At 35.9% G+C, this 25,770-nt stretch overlaps 1 protein-coding gene across 1 annotated transcript in view; it reads left to right on the forward strand.

The window, feature by feature from the left end:
* LOC145680324 (DIS3-like exonuclease 2) overlaps positions 1-25,770 on the forward strand; it is a 74,592-nt gene that overhangs the window by 3,511 nt on the left and 45,311 nt on the right. Inside the window, 5 exon segments of the mRNA XM_081750700.1 lie at positions 516-802; positions 3,675-4,325; positions 7,201-7,324; positions 11,951-12,004; positions 20,897-20,998. Of these exon segments, the coding sequence (XP_081606826.1) occupies positions 516-802; positions 3,675-4,325; positions 7,201-7,324; positions 11,951-12,004; positions 20,897-20,998 (1,218 nt within the window).

Raw genomic sequence — 25,770 nt, forward strand, 5'->3', positions numbered from 1 at the left:
CATGTTCGGAAGATAAAAATGCATATATAACTTTCGTATTATAAATAAGGGTAAAATTAAAAGAAAAATCCGCTTCTAAAGGGAGGAGGAAATATCTGTTATTCTCAATATAGAAAAAGAACACCGACGTTATGTGTTTCATCATCACGGGAAAATTGATGAACCGACTAGAATGATTTTTTTGAACATAAACATTGTATAGAAAATAAATTGAAATGTTTCCAAGGTTTTCCTAAATTCTGCCTCTAAAGGGGTAACATTCCTGTAATTTTAATTTCCTATCCTGTATTCATAAAAAGGCAAAAATGATAAGTTTTTTAGATTTTCTAGATCATTATATGCTTGTGCAGTTTGAATGATGTAATATAATTATCCGTAATCAAATTTTTCGACGACAGTAACTTGTTTCTGGCTCTTTAAACGCATTATACAGACAGCTGATAATATGATGAATTTTTATAGATGTAAAGCATCATATTTCTGAACTAATTTCTTCTATTACTGTCTTATTTTAGATGGCTACTGCAGAATGTGCAAGTCCAATCGAAGGAAATGTCGAAGCAGCATGTGGAGAATCTGCTGTTACAGGAGAAGAACAAGAGAAATCGCGAGGTGAGGATTGGGGTGAACGGATGTTGAACAAGGACGAACTCTCGAACTTAATATCATCATTTATGGGCGATGATACCATTACTATAACAGAAATGTTCAGTGAAACACAGCAACTACTTTTGAAGCCCAAGAGGAAGAGAAGACCCCGACGAAAGTCGAAGAATAACAGTGATGCTGTCGATAATATCAAGTACGGTCTGTTATTAATATCTCTCTTATTTTCAATTAAGTCAAAAATGTAATACTAAAATTTTTGCCAATCTTCACTCCTTCATACTTTCGTGCCAATCCTTCATCCATATTTTTATGCCAATCTTCTATCTACATATTGAGTTTCCTCATAGCTATATGGATAGCGCACTCGTCTTTGGCGCGATAGGTCCAGTTTCGATTCCCGGGACGGGAGCTCATGTGGTTCAGATCCAACGTTAAGCTGTAAGTTCACGTTTCGTATAGCCTCGTTACTAAAAGGAACGCTAAAATCAAATCCAACCTATCCATGTATTTTTGTGTCCATCTTCTATCCACATAATTTTAAGCCGATCCGCCATCGACATAGTTTAAAAGCAATCCTCCATCCACGTTATTTTATAACTGGGGGCACGGTGGCTCAGTGGTAGAGCGCTGACCTCTGGTGCATGGGGTCCCTTGTTCGAGCCCTTCCAAGTAAGTTTGTGGTGGACAACGTCATGTCTGTGGGTTTTGGGATACTCCCGTTTCCTCCACCTTATCATTCCATCAATTCTTCCATGATCATTCACTTGCCTTAAGGTTAGTTTAAAGGGACAAGTTTTGCAGATAGATGTCACTACAGTCTTCGTATCTTTCTAGTGTATTTTTTTTTATCTTTCACGAAAATTCGCGATTTTTCTTAGAAATTTCACACTACAGACTTCAAATTTTTAGAGAAGGAACTTCATAATCTATTTAAGGCAACAATCCGTGCCAATTTTTTATTCAGAATTTTCTTCATTGTTGAAATGGTTTGATTGTTCAAATGGATATCCAAACCTTTAACAATGGAACTGTTTCAACAATGAAGAAAATTCTAAATAAAAAATTGGCACGGATTGTTGCCTTTGGTAGGTTATGAAGTTCCTTCTCTAAAAATTTGAAGTCTCTAGGTTGAAATTTGTAAGAGAAATTGTAATTTTTCGGGAAAGGTAAAAAAATCCATTACAGAGATACGAAGACTGTAGTGACATCTATCGCTAAAACTTGTCCCTTTAAATCATCCTTAACCATCATCTTCCTTAGCCTAAATGGCATAGTCGTGGGACGTTAAACTGAAAATTTTCATTTGATTTGCTCATTGTTTTATACCAATTCTCCAACTACATATATTTATGCCAATTGTCTATTCGCATATTTTTATGCCAACCCTCTATGTTCTTTCCCGTACGCAGTTTCTTCTCCAAATTTTTAAGTGTTTCATTCTTTTGAAAGGTAACGGTGATAAAATAGAACGCAGGAAATAAATGAAACTCTTGCAATAGATCTAGAGAACTTTTCATTCTCCAGTGACAATAACTAGTACTAGTAAAGAGAAGAGTATATATATATATATATATATATATATATATATATATATGCATGCGTATGAGGAAAAGAAATAGTGAAGTTAGGATTAGGTAACATATTAGATGTCCTAGAAATAATGAAAATTCTATTTTAGGGTCGTCTCCTGAGGCAAGATTCGTTTTCACATGTTTTATCCGTAACTTCCCTGAATGATTTACAAACTGACCGTATTTCGGTTTCTTTTCAGTATACATTTCAAGATTACGAGATACACAAAAGTGTCTCGCCCTCTCCTTTAAACGTACTGTAATTAACTCATTCATTCAAAACTACATTTATATATTTTTTCTTTGAAATGAGCTGGAATTTCAATGATGTGATGTTTATGAAAACTTCCAAGCTGGTTTAAATGTACCTTAGTTTTTCAAAATTATTTTGTATTATACAGTAAAGCCACGATTATCCGCGAGTGCCCCGAAAAAAAAAAAAAGAAAAAATATCCCTGCTCCACTCGCGCTCAATTATTTTTCTTGAGCAGTAGCTGTGAACTGACACTCCGCATTAAAATAAGTACTGTATGTTCTAAAACAAATTGCATTGTAAAAATCAATATTTACAACACTAGTGTACGTTTCGTAATGCAACTCTATTCTGATAAGAAGAAGCCGATTGTTGTAAGGTATGAAAAACGGGAATTGGGAAGCACGCAGAGTGAGAGTCCGTGGGAGACCACTGGAGAGTTAATTATGAACCTTAAAAAAACATCATTAGATCCCCCTCTGACTCGACCCATTTTAAGCCATTGCACATTTACTGTATTGTTTAACCCTTTTTCTGCTATGAACTGTTTCAATAGCTGCTCATTAATGTACTCAGAATATTTCATTTTCCAACAGTCTTGAATTTTTATCAGTATTATACAGTACTTTCTTTCAGAAATTGCTATTATACAGCATTCCCCCTCTCTTTAAGGACTGAAAGTTTACCATTATGAGAACCTACGAATCTATTCCGTAAAATTTCCGTAACAGTCACGTACTAATGATTGAGTCACCGTATACGATTTAATTAATAAAATGGGTGATTAATTGGAATTCAAGGTCAGTCTCGTTATTAAATATGCATCCTGTTAGTTCATTAAGTTTATTTCAAATCATTAAAATTTTCGTAATTGTACGCACTTAATGTGGATAAAATAATATAAAGTTCAGTTTTGCGTATTATTTTGTGCAGTAAGAATTGAGATTTTTCATTTACAATATAGTGAATTTTTAGTTATAGTTTAAGAATTTATTAGCGCTTTAGCAGGAGTTAAGATTATAGTCCTGGAAGAAAGAAGAATATTCAAAAAATTTAAACCCAGCAACTTGGTTAGGAACTTCTAGGGTCTAGGGTACTGTATTCAGACGAAGGCGTCAGAAGTTGAAAACATTGAAATTTTAGGAATAAAAGTACAAAATAATATGCTTAAGGTAAAATAACTTTATTTCATATTATTTAAAATGATTACTTACTGTTTTTAACTTCTTGTTTCTCTGCAGAGACGCAAAAGAAGAAACAGAGGACATTAATTCATTTCTAACTGAAAGTAATTTAAACATTGTAAAAAAGTTCCTGCAAGCTTTAGAACTTAAAGCAGTGGAAGAAACCAGACCCAGGGGAAATCGTTCTCAGTCAGTGAAATCACGCCCTCCTCCAAATGAATTGTCATCTAATGAAGGGACGAGTAGTGACAAACGCGGCCTAAGAACTAAAGCAAACAGAAGGTTGTCAGAAGGCGCGGATACTTCTACAAGAAACCATACCGTTAGTGGTGAAACGCGAAATAAATCTAAAGAAGTACAAACCCGTTCTAAAGCAGTAGTGATGTGTACGTGTTCGCGTGGTGTAAGTAGTAGTGAGAAATCTGAAGATCAATCAGAAGTCGTTAATTCTGGTTGTGGTGGAACTTCGAGCGATGTGGCATCTACAAGCTCAGCGATCTCGAAGAAAGAATGTAAAGTACATTCGAAGCGATCCAGGCCGTTCTCGAGACCGAAAGATGGAGCGCCACCTCAGGATAGCTCACGGAAGAAATCTGGTGGAAAAACTCCTGTGGATGGAAAGACCCAAAAGCAGGGAGAGGATAAAACGAAGAAGAAGAAACTTCGACGAAGAAAGAAGAAAAAAGCAGAACAAGCGGACTCGGAAGAGTAAGTGTCAGATTTTATTTATTTATACGGAAGAGTAAGGTGTGAAAGCTGCTTTTTACCTAAAAATAAGTGCCTTCAAATATTAGAACTTTTACCTAAATAGCGTAATTGTAGTTTTTATTTCAGTGACAATTTCATCAGCTTAAGTCCTGCTGACTTCATCGGTGTGATTCCTTAAAAGATTGTTGAGTTCTATATAAATCTCTCCTTTTTAATATCTTCTTAACATGAACTGGATATACATCAATGCTAATAGGGTCAATGAGGATAATTATGAGACAGATTTCACAACTTTTCCACGTTACTTAGCTTACATTAGTTCTGAAAGCAGTTAACCTAGACAGCAGTTTATGGTGCCAATAGAGTAACAATTTGCTGCCAAGAAATTTCCTGTCATCTCATAAGTTGAGTAAATGTCAAATTTGTGCTGTCTCATAATTTCCCTACAAAAGGGTAATTATGAGACACCTGTTGTCCCCAGCTTTCTGTGTGTGATATTGAGGCATGAAGGAGTCCAATTGTGAGACAAAGTAGTTTCCGTTATTTTGTGTTTATTATATAAAGATACAAAAATATTATCATTAATATTTGGCTGAGTTACACGAAAATTACTAAGAAAGAAAGAGCAAATAGCTACTGATGTTATTCTAACGTTTTTGTGAGTTGACTATAATAGGCTTATAGGCTAATAGTCTGTATAAGATAGTTTCAAGTTACAAAACAGGCTTATGAAACAAATTTAGACCAAGTTCTAGGATGTTCACTAAAAACAACTTAGGCTACGTCTATTTCTTTATATTTCAATATATTGATACGCAGCCTAGGCTATTTTCAACAGAATAATGTAGGTCTACAACTTTGAAAGTTACTAAGAAACAAGATTATAGAACTACCTAAACTACAGCCTACCATTTTATTATTATTATTATTATTATTATTATTATTATTATTATTATTATTAAGCTTAACATACTAGGATACAGAGAGAGATTCCAGCATGCGTCTCATAATTACCCTCCATATCAGCAAAATGAGGTACAACAACAAAAATTTTGTAACTCTAAAACAAACAAATTCAACTTAACCTGTAACTGCTGACCTATCACAGGCTTCCACCAACACCCATTGGTTTCACAACAGTGATGTCACTGCACGAGTAGATATAACAGTTAATGATGGGATTTCAAATTTCAAAACTTTATTTTTGAATGAGTTCGTTAAAAAAAAAAAAAAAAAAAGGGGGGGGGTAATCCAAACTTCTGTAAACTGAAACTCAGAAATGTAGGAGAGCATTGTGAAGGATATTACTAAATGCCTGTGCTCTTAATTTGTATTTACCTACAGTGGTTGAAAATCAGTGAGGGGTGTGTCATTATTACCTTCCATAGGCATGTCTCATAATTACGCTCACTGACCCTATAATTAAAAGATCAATAGTTTTGAGAGGAAATGTATTTACATTATTTACACTAAGTAACTGCTGGGCCTGCGCTGGCCTAGTGTTGAGCACTCACTTCTGGTGCAGTGCAGTTGATCCCAGCTGGCGCCAAGTGGACTTTATGGTGGACAAACATTGTGTGCGTGGCTTTTAACGGGGTTCTCCCGTTCCTCTGAAAGAAGGGAACAGGGAACTGATCAACTGCCATGTTTTCTTTACGCCATGTCTAGGTAAAATTATTTTTATGTACATAAAATGAGGATAAATATATCGTAGTATGTTTCATACTTATGGTTTCATAGCAATTGTTTCCGGTTAAAATGACTGAAGCAGCTGCATCTCAAATCTCGTTAGTAAATAAGGAAAAATATTTGAATATCTAGGTTTTTTTTTTTTTTTCAAATAATGCATTTGTTGCTAATATTGTTAATAAATTATTTCTTTTGTTTAACGCTACTTTTCCTGAAAGTTGTGTATACAAAAGTATGTATGTAATTTGATAATGAATTAAAACAAAATTGTATACAGTAGACTCCCGAATATCCGGCTCGCAACTATCCGGCCTCCGTACTAACCGACCTAGTTTTTTTTTTTTTTTTTTTTTAATCGTAATTAAATTAGGAAGGCAAGGCGTTGCATTGGCAACATTGCCAAGGATTGGAAGCGGGCGCTTGCTACGATCCTCCTAGTGTCGTGTGCAAAATACAAATAGTGACAGGAAAAGAGTTCGTTGTTCGTTCTGCTCCTTGTTCATTGTTTCGTCAGTGTGTAACGGACCTCAATACAGTACGCTTGTCGCTGTTCCTGATTATAACTGCACAGTACGTACAGTACTGTATTCGTAAATTGTTTTTGGGGTATGCTTAATGTTCATGAAGAAATGAGTCAATAGAACTACGGCCTATCCGGCTTTTTTGTTTTCCGGCCTGCCCTCCCCCACATTAGGCCGGATACTCGGAAGTCTACTGTATTTTATAGTCTACTATATTTTATACCTATTTTGATTTGATCGGAAATCAAGAAAAATATTTCTTTGTGAATTTTTATTTAGAATGTTCCACATTGTTTTTCTTTCCATCTAGGAAAATATGCCATACTTTACCATCCATTGATGAAGACTGTTATTGTTTAACATTTAGAAACTATTGCATAAGCCTACCTCAAGCTAAGAATTCATGAAATGCAGCAAACAATGAATGGCCAACAGAATAATGTTGACAGTGTGGCATTATCCAGAGTCGTGAGAACAAGGAGGGAGTTAGTGAAAGAAACAAATTCCTGTCACGAAGGCTTTCAGCAGCGACGGTGGAACTCCACACCCTGCAACTTAAAAGACTTAGCTAGAGTTTTAATAGTTTAGTTTTAGTAAACAATGAATAATTTGCAAGGACTGTATATGAATTGGAGTAAATGATTTTCCAATATATAATCTTTCAGAGCGGAAATAACCGAAGGCGTGCAGGATATGACCCTGGAGGAGAAGAAAGAAGACTTTACATTCAATGATTACTTGCCAGAAGCTGATGTAAAGGAAGGTCTGAAAAATGGAGATTTGATAGAGGTAAATGCTAGTTATAAACACGTTGATTTTTGAGTATAAATATTTAAAAAAAAAAACCTTTTAAAGTTGATTTATTGGAAATTTATTGATTTATTTAAGCACTGGGATTGGATGAACCTGCATCTCAACATTATGAACTATATTAGCTTTGGCCGGGAATCTAATCCGAGCCTCACATAGTATAGTGATAATGCTAACTATTTACCCTTGAAATTGTCCCAAATTTAATGAAGAGACTACATTACTTTCCTCCACATTTATCTGTGATTTTAACTGGGAATTTAAGAGTGAATTCTCTTTTAAATTAAGGAAAACTGTATTTCGGAAAGACGTAGAAGAAATTGGGGTGGTTTATATTACAAATTTCAGGAACTCATTTCTATCCGTAGAATGAGTGATTAGGCAAAATTAAGCATGCGCCACAAGGAATTATCACTGTCGTCATATTTTGCTAGTTTCATTGTATGGTGAATCACTAGACGTTTCATCTTGGGCTTGTATCAGGAACGATTTCTAAAACTAATCTGCACAGAACAACTTCACACATCTACGGAAATTATGTTAATTTGATCTGCGTGTACCAAAATCCGGAAATTCTGTTGCACACTTGGAGCTTTGTCCATGTGTATCCTCACCTGGTTGACATTCGCACCTACAATTGTGGAATGTCGATCCGAATTAGATATGATCTAATTCTCCCGGAAATTGGGGTTCCGGGAAATATCTTGTATTCACTTCCAATTTTTTATCAATCTTGCGTATCAGCGACTTGTCCGCACAACGAATTCCGAAATAATCTTGAACCCACGCAGGAATTTTTCCAAGTAGTGGCGAACAAAGTTACAGCACCTTTTGACATTGTCACGACATGTTAGCACCCGAATACCCTTTCCAGCATTAAGAGAGATATATGCTTCTCGATTGTGACGACTGTCTGTCTGCAATGTCGCGCGGGATCATATGATGTACTCGGGTCTTACGGAGAATCTCAGCTGGAACCACTTACGAATGCAGTATTCACAATTCAAGATATCAAATTGTATCGCTGGCCTATCAGACCTTGGTTCAATGAGTTTTCGTTGCATGACAATCGGCTGATTCTCTGCAGCAGTGCAGGTGTCATTTTCCTTGGAGCGATCTTCCTGGTGCTTCTCGTGAGCGACTGTTTTGCCACGGGTTCCTGATTTTCACAACGGGCTACAATAGATTTCGCAGTAGTCACCCCGAGTGTTGGACTCTTTCTCCTGACATAGTTTCACTATGCGTTTGTAGGAAAAAGGACCATGACATACTCTTCCCAGTAACTGTTTCAGGGTTCCCTCTCGTCCTGTAAATCCTGGAAAAGCTGGAAATGTCCTTGAAAATGCTTTTTTGTCCTTGAATTTTATAGAAATACTGAATGTCAGATTTTTCATAATTATAATGAAAATTTTGATTGATTGTTATTTTTGTTTGTTATTCCTGTTTTTGTGCTGAATAATAATTTGTCATGATCCTGCATGTGTGGGTGGACTTTCCTTCTCCCAACAGGGTGGTTGGCTGGAAGAATGTGATGAGCTATTTGTTTTGTATGGAAAATTTATTGAGCAGGTTAAAGATGTACTTGCTGGGTATAAGTTGGACCCTGAGAGAATGGATTGTTTTTACACAAAACTGTTGGATGGTTCGGAACATTTTAAAGATTTGTTGTTAATTATAAAGAAATTTCTGGTTTTGTCGTATGGACAGACTACTGTCAAACGAGGCTACAGCACAAATAAAGATCTGCTTGTTAAAAATATGAAGGAGAAATCATTGGTCAGTTTGAGATTGATGTATAAATTCCCATAAAGACCTTATATCAATCAACATCTCGAAAGAAATGTTGTCATGCCTTCCATGCAAGGCAGCGCTATATGGCAGAGCTGGAGAAAATAAAGACTGTTACAAGATAAAACCAAGTGCAGAGCAAGAGAAAAGAGATAAGTGAAAATGTACAGTAGCTGCAGAGAAAGAAAAGGAAATTGATGGAAACAACTGAAGCTTTGGAGACTAAAGCAAACCAGCTTCCACATAAAGCAGAGCAGAAGTCTTACTTTACGTTATTGACAAAGTCAAATGCTATCCGTAGAGCAGCTTCGCTAAAGAAAAAAGAAATTATGTCTATAGATGAGGAAATCACACAACTCCATACTCAGTAGAAAAACTTGTAATATAATTTCTTTTTATTTTTATTTTTCTTTTTTCCTAATTATATCTGCCACTCTGTCACGCAATGAAAATGCTGTGTACGAAAAGTAGATTTTTGTTGTTTGTAAATTTGTTCGGTGTACAATTAAAATGTCATGTAGAAAGAATGAAAATACATGTGTTGGATGTAGGTGAATCGGGTGGCTATAAGGGAAGTGGGGAGGCAAAAAAAAAAAAAAAAAAAAGCTCCGCTTTGTTTATTTAATTATTGTGTATTAATACTGTACTTGCATTAATATTCACTGCATAAGCCACTGTAGCTCTCATTTCACTGTTGTGACTTTTGAATCTACAGTTGCAGTCGTTTATACCTTCCTGTGTTGAAGTCCTGGAAAATTGGTGATTTGTTCTGGAAGTATCCTGAAAATTTTTTTAAGAAAGAGAGTGGGAAACCTGCAGTTTAATTTAGGCTCTATTTGACGACACCAATCTATCTATGACTTCAAATACAGGGCGGCAGATGCGTCGTTCTAGTGTCATTCTCTAGAGGTAATGGAGCTCTTAATTTAGTCTGAATAAACCGAACAACCTTCCGTATGGTTACTAAACATAATCTGTATATGTTATTTGTTGTCTGAATTGCAAATAGAATTCACTATATATTCAGTGTATTAAATAAGAGAGAGACACAACCGAAGAAAATGTAGTCTTCTATATAATCGGTTAAACAGCGATATTGCCGTCGTAGAGAACAGTGGAAGCAGAAGCTTTACAACTGTGCCATATAGTGTCGGTGCTATTGGTATTAAACATAAGGTGTCCAGAGTTTCCGTTTTATTTCAATAGTGTATTTATTGAATTGTTACCTTTTTTCGTAACAACATTGTACAATTTATGTATATAGCAGAGTAATTTAAATACATTTCATTCAAAATTTTCCTATTATAATGGTTAGAATTAAATGCATTGGAATTTGAATGTGGAGCGTTTGCACTCGTTTCAAGAGTCATCAGTTACTGATGCGAGGAACTGAAGGTGGCGATAACTTGGAGATAGAGCGCCAAGAGTTTGTTTCTGGTAATATAATGATAGATTATTGATTATTATCGTGTCTTATGTATTGGGTATCCGCTAGTAACTTATATTGAAAATAACTTCGAGGTGAAGACACTATTTGGCTAAACATAATCTGCAGTTTTTTTTAAATATATATATAATTTACTGCAAACCGTTTTGAATTCGGTGTACACATTCCAAGTTTTTTTGAGGAGAAAAAAGTCTGTGGGTTTCTTCGTTTGTTATGTAATATGTAAGTGGATACCTACGTTTCCCAGCGATTGCACCTACCTGAATCTAGTGCAGCGTTTCCCAACCTTTTTCAACTTGCGGCACACTACGGTTGTAATTTGAATTTTCGCGGCACACTTATAGACATTATTTGAAAATATAAAATATCGTGGTATTTTTTTCTGTGATTACTGATCTGAGAAGAAAGCTCGATCACTGGTTTTCACCCGTGGTATATCATTATGCATATTTTTCATTCTAATTTAAAAATTGAAAACAACTGCAGTGAGATATAGGACTCAGATTTTTAAAAATACACTTTCTTTTTCGAAAACTGTACTTAGATTTTACTAAGAAGGAAGATTACTAAATAGCAAACGAACAAGCAAATCTCTTTTACTTTTAAATCACAAATGTAGGTAATTTGTATGCATGTTTGCTTTGTCGAAAGGATTGAATATTTTAAAATTGCAAGTTACGAAATAGCTGCAACAATAAAGAAGCAATAATGGTCATAACAATGATAAGAAATACTGTTTTCAACATTAAAAAAGAACAGAAAAGTAACACGGTATGAAACATAAAATTGTAGATTCATAGTAATGTGAAATATAAATATACAGTTTTCTTATGTCTTGCAATATGATTGCTATAGAGTTAATAATTTTGTTTCTATTTCCTCGCGGCACACCAGCGGCTCATTCACGGCACACCGGTTGGGAAACGCTGATCTAGTGCATTTACATGTGCAAGTACGAGTTACCTTTGCTGTTGTATTGATTTCATTGTCCTGTTTTCTGTTGGTTTTATGTAAGTTAGGCTTAGAAATATAGGCTAGCTGAAAATAAAATAGTTAAAACACCTAGGTATTTTTTTTCTAGAATTTTAGGAAAGGAGTAGCTTATACCATACGTAGTTAAAACACGTGATAAAACGGGAGCTTTCCTATTTTTAGAGTGACTCTCTCATACATTTTATTCTAACTGCGTACGTAAGAAATGTACGTAGGTTCAGTCTGAATAGATGTAATGTAATTACTTAGAGAGCAACGAATTTTACTCACTTTTTTTGTGTTCCTATATATGCGCCAATGAATTAGTCTTGGTTAATTGGGATATAAGTAGTTTTTGAAATATATAAACTTATATTTTTCGTTTTCGTTTCTTTCAGGGAACGCTTCGTATAAACACAAAGAACTATAAGGAGGCTTACATTAATGCGCCGGTAGGTAGCATTTTAATTATATATTTTTATTTTTGTGAGTAAGATGAATGCAGTGGCTCCGTGATACACTGCTTTTCTGTGATGCAGGGTCACGAATTCAATTCCAAAATTCTGTAGTGGATCTGAAAAGTATGTTTTTTTCTCATTGTGCCTCGTCTAAATTAAGTATTTGTTTTTAACTCAATTTATACTAATGAAAGGAAAAAACAACCGATTTTTTTTTTTTTTTTAAATTTTACGCACCAAATCCTCTATAGGTGCGAATCGTCTATCGTGCCGATGCGTTAACCACTGCGCTACCCAGTCTAAGAAAAAAAAAATAAAAATAAAAAATGGATCATTTCCTCCTTTCAGTAATGTATATGAAATCACAACCGTCATAGGGTGCTCGGTATATGGACACAGGATTGTCCAATCACGGCAGGGGTCTGTGGTACAACGCACGTGGTCCAAGATCAAAGCATCGATCTCGAAAGTGAGTGGCTGTTCTGGAAAGTGGACTGGGTGGCATAGTGGTTAACGCATCGGCATCGTTTGCCGGAGGTCCTGGGTTCAAGTCCTGATCCAGTCAGTCACTTTTTTACTCTTTGCGTTAGAATTCTCACCTATAGAGGATTTGATGTGTAAAAAAAGAAAAAAAAAACGGTTGTTTCTTCCTCTCGTTAGAGTACGTTTGTTTTATCTTTACACGCTTCCCGCCTAAAGGATGAATCTGTCTGCAACACGTTATTGCCATGCCGCAGTTAGGTTACGACTTACAATACGCTAGGAAACACAGCAAAACTCCACACCACTCTCAAGTCCCTGTAACACACTTGTTTGCGTGTGGCAACTAAGCATTTGAACTATCCGCCAAATAGCTATGAGCTCATTTGATAGGCTGGCTGACAATTAATGTTACCTACACGACAAAAGCAATAAGACGGCTATTGAATTAGAACGTTCACGTGAGTGCTAGCAGAAAGTACTTTAAAAGCCAACCAAATGCACTGGCGGGAAGCGTGCCAAAATAAAACAAACGTATTCTAGTATATATGAAATTACAACCGTCATAAGGTGCTCGGTATATGGACACAGGATTGTCCAATCACAGCAGGGGTCTGTGGTACAACCCATATGATCCGAGATGGTCAGAAAATCTTGGACTGGCATTTGATGGAGCCAAAATTGGAAACTTAACATGTAAATTTCGCTTAAATGAAGGGCAAATCAGTTCGTGTTTTCCGTGAGCAGCTTTAAGAAATCCCGAACTGGTTGTCTTCTTTCTTTCATAGAAAAGATATTACTAATAAACAGTCATATATTAAACAGGTAAGTGAAAACATTAACTGCGTTTATTAAGTCTGTAAGAGTTTTTCTGTATTTAATTCTGCGGCCTTGTTCACATTGTTCGAGAAGAATTGTTTAATTTTCAGATCTTTCATTAAAAAATCACAGAAAAGAAAACACTACATAAACAAACAATTTATCAAGAGGTCTTATTTCGATTTCAGAACACTTGCATCAGAAATGGAAAATGTGTTCATAAAGTGATTCAGTCTTCGTATGAGTGACTTACCTGGTGAACAGGGCCACAGAATAATGGTTGAAGCTGAGCAGGAAAGCTCTTACAGATGCAGTCAACGAAATGAATATTTCACACACCTTAAAAATTAGATACAGATTAGATACAGTTAGTCAGGCTTAAAGGAATTGCCTAAATTACTAATACCAAATCTATAAGAATTATTACTTGATAAATGTTTTTTCCATCTGAACTGATTACTTGACACCGCTAACCTTCATTTTTGTTATACGAGTAACAGAATGCTCATTTTTTTTTTTTTCTGCTTTCAAAATACTCGTTGATGCATGTTTATTGTTACTGGAATTATGTAAACGCCCTCCTCGTAGGATTTACATTTTGTAAAACATTGTCTATCGCAGGGTTTGCCCAAGTGGGCCCAGCCCGAAAAAACCCGGTGGGTTTTTTCGGGTTGGACCCACCTGAAAAAACCCACTTTAAAACCCACCTGGGTTTTTGACCTATTTGTTAGTATATTATTGATACAACTAAGGTGATCACATTGTACGTGATTTTTATCAGATTTTAGATTTTCCTTGGCCGAATTAGAGGGGTTTCACGTTAAGGTATACAACAACATTAAACATAAGACCTTTGTAAAGTTCTGAATGCACTAAATGAATAAATAATAATAATAATAATAATAATAATAATAATAATAATAATAATAATAATAAAAACTTACCTTAGCTTGTGATAGTTATAGAACAAATTAATGTATGGATTATGCTTATAGCCTATTTGAAGTAAAATAAGCAATTTTGTACTTTAGAAAATATTTTCCGTGAATAGTATGCTCGTCGACTTGGCGACACCGAGGGACATTATCACTCATAAGTTTGACGGGTTTAAGGTCATACGTGCCAGTACTAATAGTACATATGTAAATACATTAGTAAAACTATTAGTATTATTTCTTACCTTTGATGTAAAACACAAGGTTCTTCAACTAAAATTTGGTTTTCCAACAATAACAGTTTAATTCAGTCATTTGTTGCTACTCTTCAAATAAGCATTCTGTAGAATCAACACCAGCAATAGCGTAAAAAATCTTGTCAAATTTAAGAAGCTTAATGCTCGGGGTTCCGAAGACTATGTAACGCTTACTATTTCAAGTGCTGAGTTCAAATTTCCGTACTAGTGGAAGTTTTGATGTACACGCCGTGAAAGAAGTGCTCAGTCCCGTTTTTGGGCCCGAGTGTCCCGCGTCCTCGTAAATTTAGTCGGGACAGGGAAATGTCCCGTATTTTAACTCTGTTCCATTTCTGCTATCAATATCAGATTATTCGAAAAGTGAAAAACAAAAAATTCTGACATTGGCTGGGAATCCTGTAGTGAATGAACAGTACGCTGTTGCATGTAACAGTTTCGAGGAAGTTATAACACCACCCTGTTCGACTTGATAGCGAGCGAAATTTGCAATGCTACTTCTTCCATTGCACTTGATGGAAACTCGGATAATCTCCGGAACATTAAAAAAAAAAAAAAAAAAAAAAAAAGCTTTGAGTGTTTCTACATTTACAAACACAGGGAAGATGACTAACCTTTTCTTCAGCAACACGTTAGATAAGTTAACAAGAATTATAATCTTTTTCAGAGGTTAGGGGCACAGAATTGTGCTTTGGTCCAGGTCTTAGAAAAATGTAAATCTGGTCCTGATAATTACACACGACACAAGGAGAAAAATCAGCTTTTCATCAGATTAAACTGACGAACGTAATTTTGACAGATACAGCCATGTAAATAAATATTACTAAACGCGCGAAAAATATTGAAAGTAGATTGTGCCACTGATTTAAATAATTTGCATATTGTTTTCCTGTAAAGCATTTTTATAGCACATCTTAAAGGTTTTAGGCATCTTCAGTCAATACAATTAATTTCAGGGTACGAACAGAGATAAGCAGCTGCTGCTTAGTGAACTTTCGCCTATTATATTATTGAAAAAAAAGAAAATTAAAATGAAATCTTTTAGTTTTAGTCTCACGGTTATGCCTGCTATGCTCAAGGTGACGGTTATGATGAGAAGTTAATTAAATGACGGAATGAAGAAAGTGGGAGGAAACGTGAGAATCTCGAGAAAACCTACGCACAACGTGTCTGTCCACCACAAAACTCACTTGGCGCGAGCTGGGATCGAACTAAGAGCCCCATGCACTAGAGGTGAACGCTCTACCACTGAGCTACCGCGGCCGATTATACTTTTGTTCGTAACCAGACTACAGTTCATTGCATTGTGTTGGGAAGTTGAGGGAAGGGGGGCGGGGGATCTGAGGTGTCCCGTATTCTCATGCAGAAAATATGGCAGGTTTATTTACGCTGGAAAATGTTGATTTCATATAAGACATTTTAAAACATTTATTTATTTCATACAACATGAATTGTATCTTTGTTTTAAATTAATAGACTCCTTTTGGTATTCATATTTGGCGAACGTCAGTCAGGCTTCTGGATGACTTGATCTACATTTGTTCGTTTGTCTGCCAAGCTCCTTCATGGCTATGCGGTTAGTGTACGCGTCTTCGGCGTGGGACCCGGAGGGAGCTCACGTGATTCGGATTCCACGTTAATCAGTAGGTCCTGTCTCATATAGCCTCGCTGCTGAAAGGGACGTTAAACACAAAATCAACTCAACTCATTTGTCTGCCTCTACCACACACACTACAGGGTACAACTTTCGGCCTTTTAAGTTAAAATTTTCAGAATACAAGCACGAGAGACTCTAAATTTCCTGTATATACGAGTATTTTGGCGGCATACCAACGTAAAATGACGGCCATTTTTTCAAAACAGCGAGTATCCACGCTACGAAGTGCAATTTTCAGTCTTTTAAGTTGAAATTTTGATGGTGGAAGCACGAGATATGCTAAATTTGCTGTATAGATTTTCTCGGCGATCGAATGTAAAATTTCAAAATGGCGGCCATTTTTTTCAAAACAGCAGTAAGTAGAAAATTGTTGCAAGTTGTGACAATGACAATCTTGAAATATAAATCACATTTTAACACTTTTACCCCAAAGACATTAAAATATTTCGAAAAAACCCGATTAAACCCGAAAAAACCCAATTAAACCCGAAAATACCCGAAAAACCCATATGGGCCCAGGGGGGTTGGGCTTTTTCAAAAAAACCCGGGTTTTTTCAAACCCTGGTCTATCGTCAACCTAAGGTACACAATACAATAGGGAATATTTTCACGAAATTTCAAGGTTGTACGCCAAATGGTTTGTGAAGAAAGGATTTCAAGCCCCTCCCTCCTTCCATAGGAGTCGCATTTCGCAAAACCCCATCTTACCTGCAACCTAGGATACAAGAACAATATTTATTTAAAATAGCTTCGGAGAACTATGAAGAGTAAATCAGTTGTTATAGGCTTTCATACATATGATCTTTTCTCTCTCTCTCTCTCTCTCTCTCTCTCTCTATATATATATATATATATATATATATATATATATCTTATATATAAAAGAGAACGTACAAATCCTTTGTTAGCTCATCACGCTAATACGGCTGAACCAATTTCTTTCATTTTTGGGGGGTTATTAAGATTTGGACCCTAGATGGTTTTTATCATATCACTTTAATTTTCAATTACCAGTGTCTTGAGATAATTGACCATTCAAGTGTCCATAACGTACAAATCCTTTGTTAGCTCATCATAGCTAAATCTAACCGTATTTATATGCAACCCACATGACCGTGTCACTCGGCGGGTTAACATAAATGACAGGCGATATAATGTTAACATTTACTCCAATCTTCTATGGTTTTTATCATATCACTTGAAAGCGAAAATGTAAAAATTATCTAAGTAACAAAGTTTATTGCGTTCCGGGGTGACCCCAGCGAAGCGGGGTGAACGCTGCTAGTATATATATATATATATATAAAAATTTACTGTTTGTACCTCTTCAACCACCCGACCGATCTCGATCAAATTTTCAACACAGATGAAGTTCGGGCCTGTGATGGTTTTTATCATTTCACTTTGACGGTACAACGTAAGGGAAAGAGAGAGATCCAAAGATGATCGAAAATGACCGATATTAGTGTCGAATCCATAGTTTTCGGGGTCGCTGAGACGGACAGTGACACTTCCTTTGCAGTTGAAAACGAAATTCAGCCCTTTATGTCCAAAATGAAATGCATTCTCCCCATGCAAAGAACTGGTCATGTGGGTAATCGAATCACAGGAAAACGACTGAACCGTTTGAAATGAATTTCGACGTATAGTTATCTACTTCGAACTGAGTTTTTATCATGTTAATTTGATTAAAATGCGAACTCTAAGAGAAAATGCAGGGGGTCATTATGTATGCGAAAGGTTTAATGACTCACAAGCCCATCAATTGAGGATGATGAAACTCGGTACATGAACTTCTAGTTACAAATAAACGGACACGTGTCCTAAGGTTTTTGAAATTCCTCGTAAGATGGGAAGGGAAATCCTGCTATATTTTTTTCGTCACATTAAAATCGGAGTTGTATGTTGTTTATGACTGTTTATCAGTAACACAGTTTAAATCTAAAACCAATAATATCCATTTCTACATCTTATAGCAATTTAGAAATAAAAATACACCGACTTTGTCTTAAAAAAATCTTTTTTATAGCTTCTCATTCGGTTGTCAATCTTTATTTTCTTTTGGGGATCGCGGTGGCTCAGTGGTAGAACGTTCACCTCCGCCGATGCTTGGAGTCCTTGGTTCGATCCCAGCTCGCGCCGTGTGGACTTTGTGGTGGTCAAACACCGTGCTTGTGGGTTTTCTCGGGGCTCTCCCGTTTCCTCCCACTTTCTTCATTCCACCATTTCACTCATCATCACCGTCTCCTTTAGCCTAACCGGCATAACCGTGGGACGTAAAACTGTGATTTCATTTCATTTCTTATTTTCTTTTGCCGATTCCTTGACGTCAACTCAGACACGAAGAACGTCCCTTGACTTCGGCCTTTTGTAACCCATTGGTTTTGCGCCATTCCGGTTACTAAAATTCCTGTCATTCGATTCTCGCCTTTCACTCACTACATTTGTATCTGTCATGTCGTTGAGGAATTGCCAAGAAATCTGTGTGAAAGTTTCGCTGAAATGATATGTATTCTCCTCATCAATCCCTCGTTCCTAGCTGTTTTCTACATTTCCTCGTCTCTTATCTTCTTAAAATAAAAAGATTAAAATGTATTTAAACTAAAACCTGTCCAACAAATATCTAAACTTTTTGTATGTGTTAATATAGCACGTAATGTTGTACTGTAGTCTGAGGAGGCAGGCTCCCTTGAATGCGGGGATCACAATTTATGCGAAAAATTAAGTATCTCACGAGCCTGTCAAGTTGGGGAGATGAAACTCGGAACATAAACTCCTCATTACAAATAAGGAGACACGTGTCCCAGCGCTTTTGAAAATTTCCATTTTAACAATGAAAAAGGAAGGGGTCATTTTATTAGAGTGATGCTCCTGTTTACTCGACTTACGGCCGTGTGCACCAACGAAGTTCCAACTGTTGAACGAGGGTCATAACCAAGGTTGGTGTAAATGTCTGTTGCACCAGCAACGTTCATGGTTAAGTCTCTGTCAAATGGAGGGTGAAGTTGGTTTTAGATTAAACGGCCGAATTTGGGGGTTAGGCGTTCATTTATCCGGATACTCCCGAGATGCCTGAACCGTTTTAATCAAATTTGACACGGGATTCGAGAGCGCGCGCTAAGTGTTGTAAGGGGTTGCATGTCCAGATCGGACATACCAATTGAGGAATAATCACCGAAAATAGACTTAACATTGTAAAAAGCATTTGGCGCACGAATTCGTTGTAAACAATGGAAAATAGAATTTTCAGTATTAGAAATAGGGCGAAGTCTTTTTCGTTTTGTTTTGCGAACACATTGTTTCAAAACCGTTACGCTTTTTGATGATATGCCAAATTCAACTATACGCATCTCATGTTCGTTCACGAAAAAATTGATATACAAAATAATTCTATGAATAATCAATGAAGATCGAACACTTCGGTCTAAATTTGCAATTAGTGCATACCTAGTATATTTTTTTCTTCGTGTTGAAGAGAGGTCTGATTTTTGTGGTCGCATCTCGGAAAAGCGGTTGAACAATTTGGAATGAATTTTCTATTATAGTTAGTATCTGTCTCGAACTAGGCTTGTATCATGTCACTTTTATTCAAGGGTGTATCCGAAGGGGAATATTTAGAGCTCAAAGTTTATGCAGAAAAAGAGAATCTAACGAGCTCCTCAAGCTATGATATATAAAAATGAAGGGAAATGAAATATTTCAGTTTAACCTCACACGATTATGCCCTTTAGGCTAAGGAAGACGGATGATTAAGGCAAGTGAATGATTATGGAAGAATTGGTGGAATGAGAATGTGGGAGGAAAGGAGAGTACCCCAAGAAAACCCACAGACACGGTGTTGTCCACCACAAACTAACTTGTCCGGGAATTCAAGTAGGAACCCCATTAAGCGCTCTGCCACTGAGCCACCAAACTCAGTATATAATTTCCTCATTAAGAATAAGCGGACATTGTTCATTTTTTTTTTTTTTTTTTTTTTTTTTGTAATTTTCCGTTTTAAGGGGAGGCAGAGCATTTTCTATATTTTTTCATCATATGGAAGTTGATATTATCTCTTGTTTGTGATCTCATTACGGAGAAACGGCTGTTCCATCTGCAATGAGGTTTGGAACATAATTACTATCTACCTTAACCTGGACTTCTATCATGTCACTTTGATGAAAGGCGTATCCTAAGTGGGTAGGAGGATTCAAAAAGTTATGCCAAAAATGTGTTATTTTACGGGTTTTTATTATTCCACTTTTATTGAAATTCGTATCCTAAGGGAGAAAGGTTTCAAATATTTTACTAAAACCTATTCTCCTCGTGCGAAGAGCAGACATGTCAGCTAGTGTAACTTTTAAACTGATAGATCAAAAATAAAATAAAGATAAAAAATATAAAATTTTGTAACATGCAAATATCAACAGGGAGACATTGTTTGATATATTTTACTATGTAACAAGATTATCAGTGTTATCACCTTAACATACAGTTATACTTTTTCAAATAGAACTACATCAGATCATTACATAATTCAGATCTACGTTCAGATGTAGACTGTAGCGTATGTAGATGAACATTCATCGGCCAGATCGCGTACTTTCAACTCAATAATTGTAGTTAGCGCATTATCTAACTAAAGTTACTTAGAATATTTAGTATTAAGGTGAAAATGTACTTTATCACGAGTAAATGGAACATTACTTTTGTTGACTAATAGGATTGTTAAATAACATATTTTTTTTTTTAAACATTTCAGGGCAAAGGATTAGACATCTGTATTGTTGGTATAAAGAACAGGAACAGAGCTCTTGAAGGCGATGAAATTGTCGTGAAACTTGCCCCAGAGAAGAAATGGAAGGTAAATATTTATCTGGTCTGTACTGCCTGTATTGTAAGACTATCGTTCATCTCTGTAATTGGTATAGTCTCCTTTAATATTCCGAATACTCAGATACTATAGTACGTGTTTTGATTCGCTGCATGATTGTAGCCATGTTTGGGGGGTGACACTATTCTTCACATGGTATTTCCAGAGTTCTGGCGTTTATTCATGTCATTGATTTCGTAAACTTATCTGATGCTTTATTTATATATATTTTGTCCAACACTTAAAATATACTTAAACTCTGTAGTTTCATGTAACAAGTTTGTATATAATTAAAGCTAGAAATGTGTCAATATTTAAATGTTTGCATATTTTATCTCGTTTTAACAGTCTTGTGATTTTCAATATGGAGATTGTCATATTTACATGTATTTATTCATTGTAATTTTTGCTTTCATTTCTTCATACGTAATGCTTGATTTTTAACTGTAATTTTTCATTCCATCTTGCAATTTATCATTGCACTGAAAGTTCTAGACATTGACGGTAACGAGGGATTATATGCATACAGGGGTTCTACGCGTTCTGAAGAACGTACATTTTTAATCCATTTTTCATGTACCGGAAATGACTTGTTTTTCTTTCTTTCTTTCCTGGATTACAAAGTTGTTCTTTGTGTATTGAAATGCAGCAAATGAACTGCGATGTAACTAGTGTTGTTCAAAAGCATTGAGAGTATTGTTATTTATTTAATTAAAACTTATAATCCCGGACAAATAATCAGGTTGTAACACAAATGTGAATATGATTCAATGATTTGTTGTCTTCTGTTTTTGCATTTTTACGAATTTTAAATATATATATATATATATATAAATGGTAATTATAAAGATTCATCGGATTTGAAAGGGTTGTATTAAAAAAAAAAAAAAAAAAAACCTTTAAATAACGAATGATGCATGAAAATATACAGAAACTCTCCGTTTCAAACGTAGAAATGTTCGATGAGGTTTCCTTTCGTCACACATCTATGTGGTAGTGTAGTTCGTCATACGCGCGCTCTAACATATCTCTATTAATTTCGTAAATACAGTTGTAATGCAGTTTTGAAGATGTAACTAGTGTAAGTTATGTAAGTATATACACTGTGTCTTGGCGTGCGCCAAAAGAAAAAATCGAACTGTCAGATCAGGAGGTCTCATGAGGAAAGCACTAAGTCATCTTCAGGACATCATCCAATCCAACGGTGTCGAGTTCTTCGTTTAGGTAGTGACGGATTTCAATGGGCCGATGTCCCAACCGTATGTTGCGCGAAGCGACTGCGTGTACGTGAGAGAGTAAGGTCCTAACATGGCACATGCGCCAGCAGAACTTCTCTAATTCTCTCAGTAGCGTCGTGGCAGTGATTGAAGATTGGCGTTCCTATTCCAGCTCCCGCCGCGTGTGAAGTGCGAGCAGTAATAAAGTTTTTGAATGTACAGGGCATAGCATCGATTGAAATCCATCGTCAGCTGTATCGTTGCAAAAATGTCAATGCTGACCCTGTGCGCCTTGCTTTGTGCTCTAGGGTCAGTTGCTTCAACACAAAACTTATTGATCAACAAGCACTCCGTGACAGTGGTGTGCAATAAGGAGCGGAAAATCTGAAGGAACTGCTGGCTCATGCCGTTAGGCCCATGAACCTGGCACAGCTAACCATGAATTTCGATTAGTGCTATGCCCTGTGCACTCAAAAACTTTATCACTGCTCGCACTTCACACGCGGCAGGAGCTGGAATAGGAACGTCCATCTTCAACCACTGCCACGACGCTACTGAGAGCACTAGGGAAGTTCCGCTAGTGCATGTGCCATGCTAGGATCTTACTCTCTCCCGTACACGTAGTCGCTTCGCGCAACATACCGTTTCCTAGCTATGGGACGCGTGGGAAACTTACTTTCTGGATGCGCCTCGTACGCGGCCTTTTCGTTTTTCATCGCTTAGATATAGGTGAGATCTACCAAAAGTAATGGTGAAGAATTGTACACCAGATTTTATGTCGTATTTTCATTTTTTTAACACTTAATTTTATTTAATGTGTAAGAAAGGTGAACAGTTAGGGTATTATAAATCCGAATTTTATTAATTAGGTACGTCTTAGTGTTATGCCTTGCTTGTTGTATTCCATATCTGGTAATAATCTGTACTGTAAAGATTTCTTTTCGAAAAATTATCAAAAATCTAGTAAATTGTCTGGAAAATATTTTGCGACCGACTTCTGAAGTAGCCTTGTTATCGTCGTTAAATTCTGTTAGTTTGATTTGTGCATGCAGATATTACAAATTTAGTTTCTAATTTTATTTTAATTGTCTTGTGTCTTTTTTTGTGTTATTGGATTCTAGATTATTGTTAATATTTAGCTGAGAGCGTGTATACAAGGTAGAGAGTTCTACTAATCTTGTTGTTACGTTCTTAATATTACCTGAAATTTGTGAATTTTATGTCTCACTTACAATGTAAACTGTGTACACTCATGTCCAAAATGATAATTGTATATCTATAACTGTCTTATTCTAAGAATATAATTTGATCATGATTTTGCAGGGTACTTTTAATACCGATACTATGTGTATAATCGGGAAATGTATATTTGTGGTAAATTTCATAGGAAAAGAATTATAAATACGAAAATTAGAATGAGTAAAACAAAATGTTGCCAAATGGACAAGAAAGTTTTATTTTCGTTTTATTGTTCTTATTTACTGCTCTTTTAACATGAAATTTGCCACATACATGTCTTTGCCGATTATACACATACTAACATTATAAGAAATACCGGGCGAATTCGTTATCAAATTATATTCCTGCAACAACATATTTATAGACATGCGACAATAATTTGGGACATGAGTGTACATATAGATTAAAATTTTACTAGTAATGTCTTAGGTGTTTATCTCGCAATGCAATGGACGACTTAAGTTGACATTTGGATAAAAATCTTCATGAAATTAGAAATATAGATGGAATTAAGGAGATCAATAGTGGAAACTAATTGATTTATAATGCTTGAGCGATATATAGATTAGTGTCTTTCAGCTGCTAGATATGGATCTTGACCAGTCTAACTAGCTAAATTTGATGTTTATTACCCATGACGTAGTTTATTTTCTCTGTGTACTGTATATTTTATTTCCACAATACTTTCACCTTTCTCGATCCACAGTATTTTTTGCTTATATTTGTGGTGACCAAGAATTTGACAACGTGTTATTTAGATAATATACAGTGAACCACCGGGTTACGAACTTAATCAGTACTGTTCATAAACCGAAATCTTTTCCCATTAAAATTAATATAAATTCAGTTAATCCATTCTGGTCACAGAAGCGTAGTACTGTATTTTTTTAACACTTGTAAACGTTTTTCTGGGATAAAGATTATAAAATGAAAATAACATTTCCTTTTCTAAAGATAAATGAGTAACGCGACGTTAAACAAACAGTATGAAGGCTGAAAACCAAAAAAAGTGCAGAAAAGAACAAAAAGGAGGTTTTGAAGAAATTTTCCCAGATAGTGTTCACGGCAAACCCGTAAAAGCACTAGTAGGCTAGTGGAATTATCGGTATGGGCGTATATGTTCGTTTATTTCCTGAAATATTGTTCGTAATTCAGGGAAAAATTGTTCTTAAACCGAATTGTTCGCAGACCTTAAAGAATCGTAAACCTATGTGTTTCCATTCCATTATCATTACTTTGCATTTGCGTTATTAATACAGTCCTATTTAGAAAGCCATGAAGATTAGGAATTGGATTTCTGGGCTTTCGGTATCTATGGCCATGTTACCCCGTCATGTATGAAGGATGACGTCCTTCGGCGATCACATTGCCTGCGGATTTGAAGAGAGGAAGAAAAGAAGGTAGGAAGGAAGCTGCCTGGGACCATTATATGAAGTACCATCCCGGCATTTACCTGGTGTGAATCAGAAAAACTCAGGATGACTGACCTGAAAAAGCTTGTACATTTTTTCGACCGAGTGCCCCCCACCGGGAATCGAACGCGGGACCGCTCACACCAAAGGCGAGAGCGTTAATGACTATCCTATGCTGGGCCACGAGAAATCCATGAGAATGCCAATGGTAGCCATTGTGCTGATCATACCTAACTGATCTAATAGCCTTCTGGCCGGTCAAAACCTCTCACGCCTGTAACGCCAAGAAGTTCAAGAGGTTGTCGCAGCATAAGTATTTTTGTTAATTGGTTATTTTGTGGACATCTTAAGTTAACCCTTTCAGCTCTCACGGTAACACATGCGTACATCATACTTTAAGATTAATATAATTACTCTGGAGGATTCAAGATGGCTGGGTTTTCATGTCAGTATTCTTTGAACTTGTCTACATCACTTTCCGCTATTTCTCTAGTGCCAGCCATTTTGAATCCTCCAGAGTAATTATATTAATCTTAAAATATGATGTACTGTACACATATGTTACCATCAGGGCCGAAAATGCTAATGTTGATCTTTAATTTTACGTTAGTGTCATCTTAACGTCGTGCATAAAATTGTTAATTCCTGTGTTAAATGTGGAAAGATTACTTTACAGTACATTGCATTGCTATTTTGTTAAACAGTAGGTAACGTTGAGAAAGAGTGTAAATGATTAATAAACTCAAAGGTACTTATTTTTGCTTCTCCAAACACTTAAAAATCATTTTAAAAATTATATTAACGTCGAATTTTCGATGACAGCTGTCAGCATTATTTAGACTTAGGTAAGGAAGTGCATCAGTTTGTTCACATTACAATGTAAATAATCATCAGT

Source organism: Thermobia domestica, chromosome 3, assembly GCF_964235325.1.
Source record: "Thermobia domestica chromosome 3, izTheDome1.hap1.1, whole genome shotgun sequence".
In the NCBI taxonomy this organism is placed as follows: domain Eukaryota; kingdom Metazoa; phylum Arthropoda; class Insecta; order Zygentoma; family Lepismatidae; genus Thermobia; species Thermobia domestica.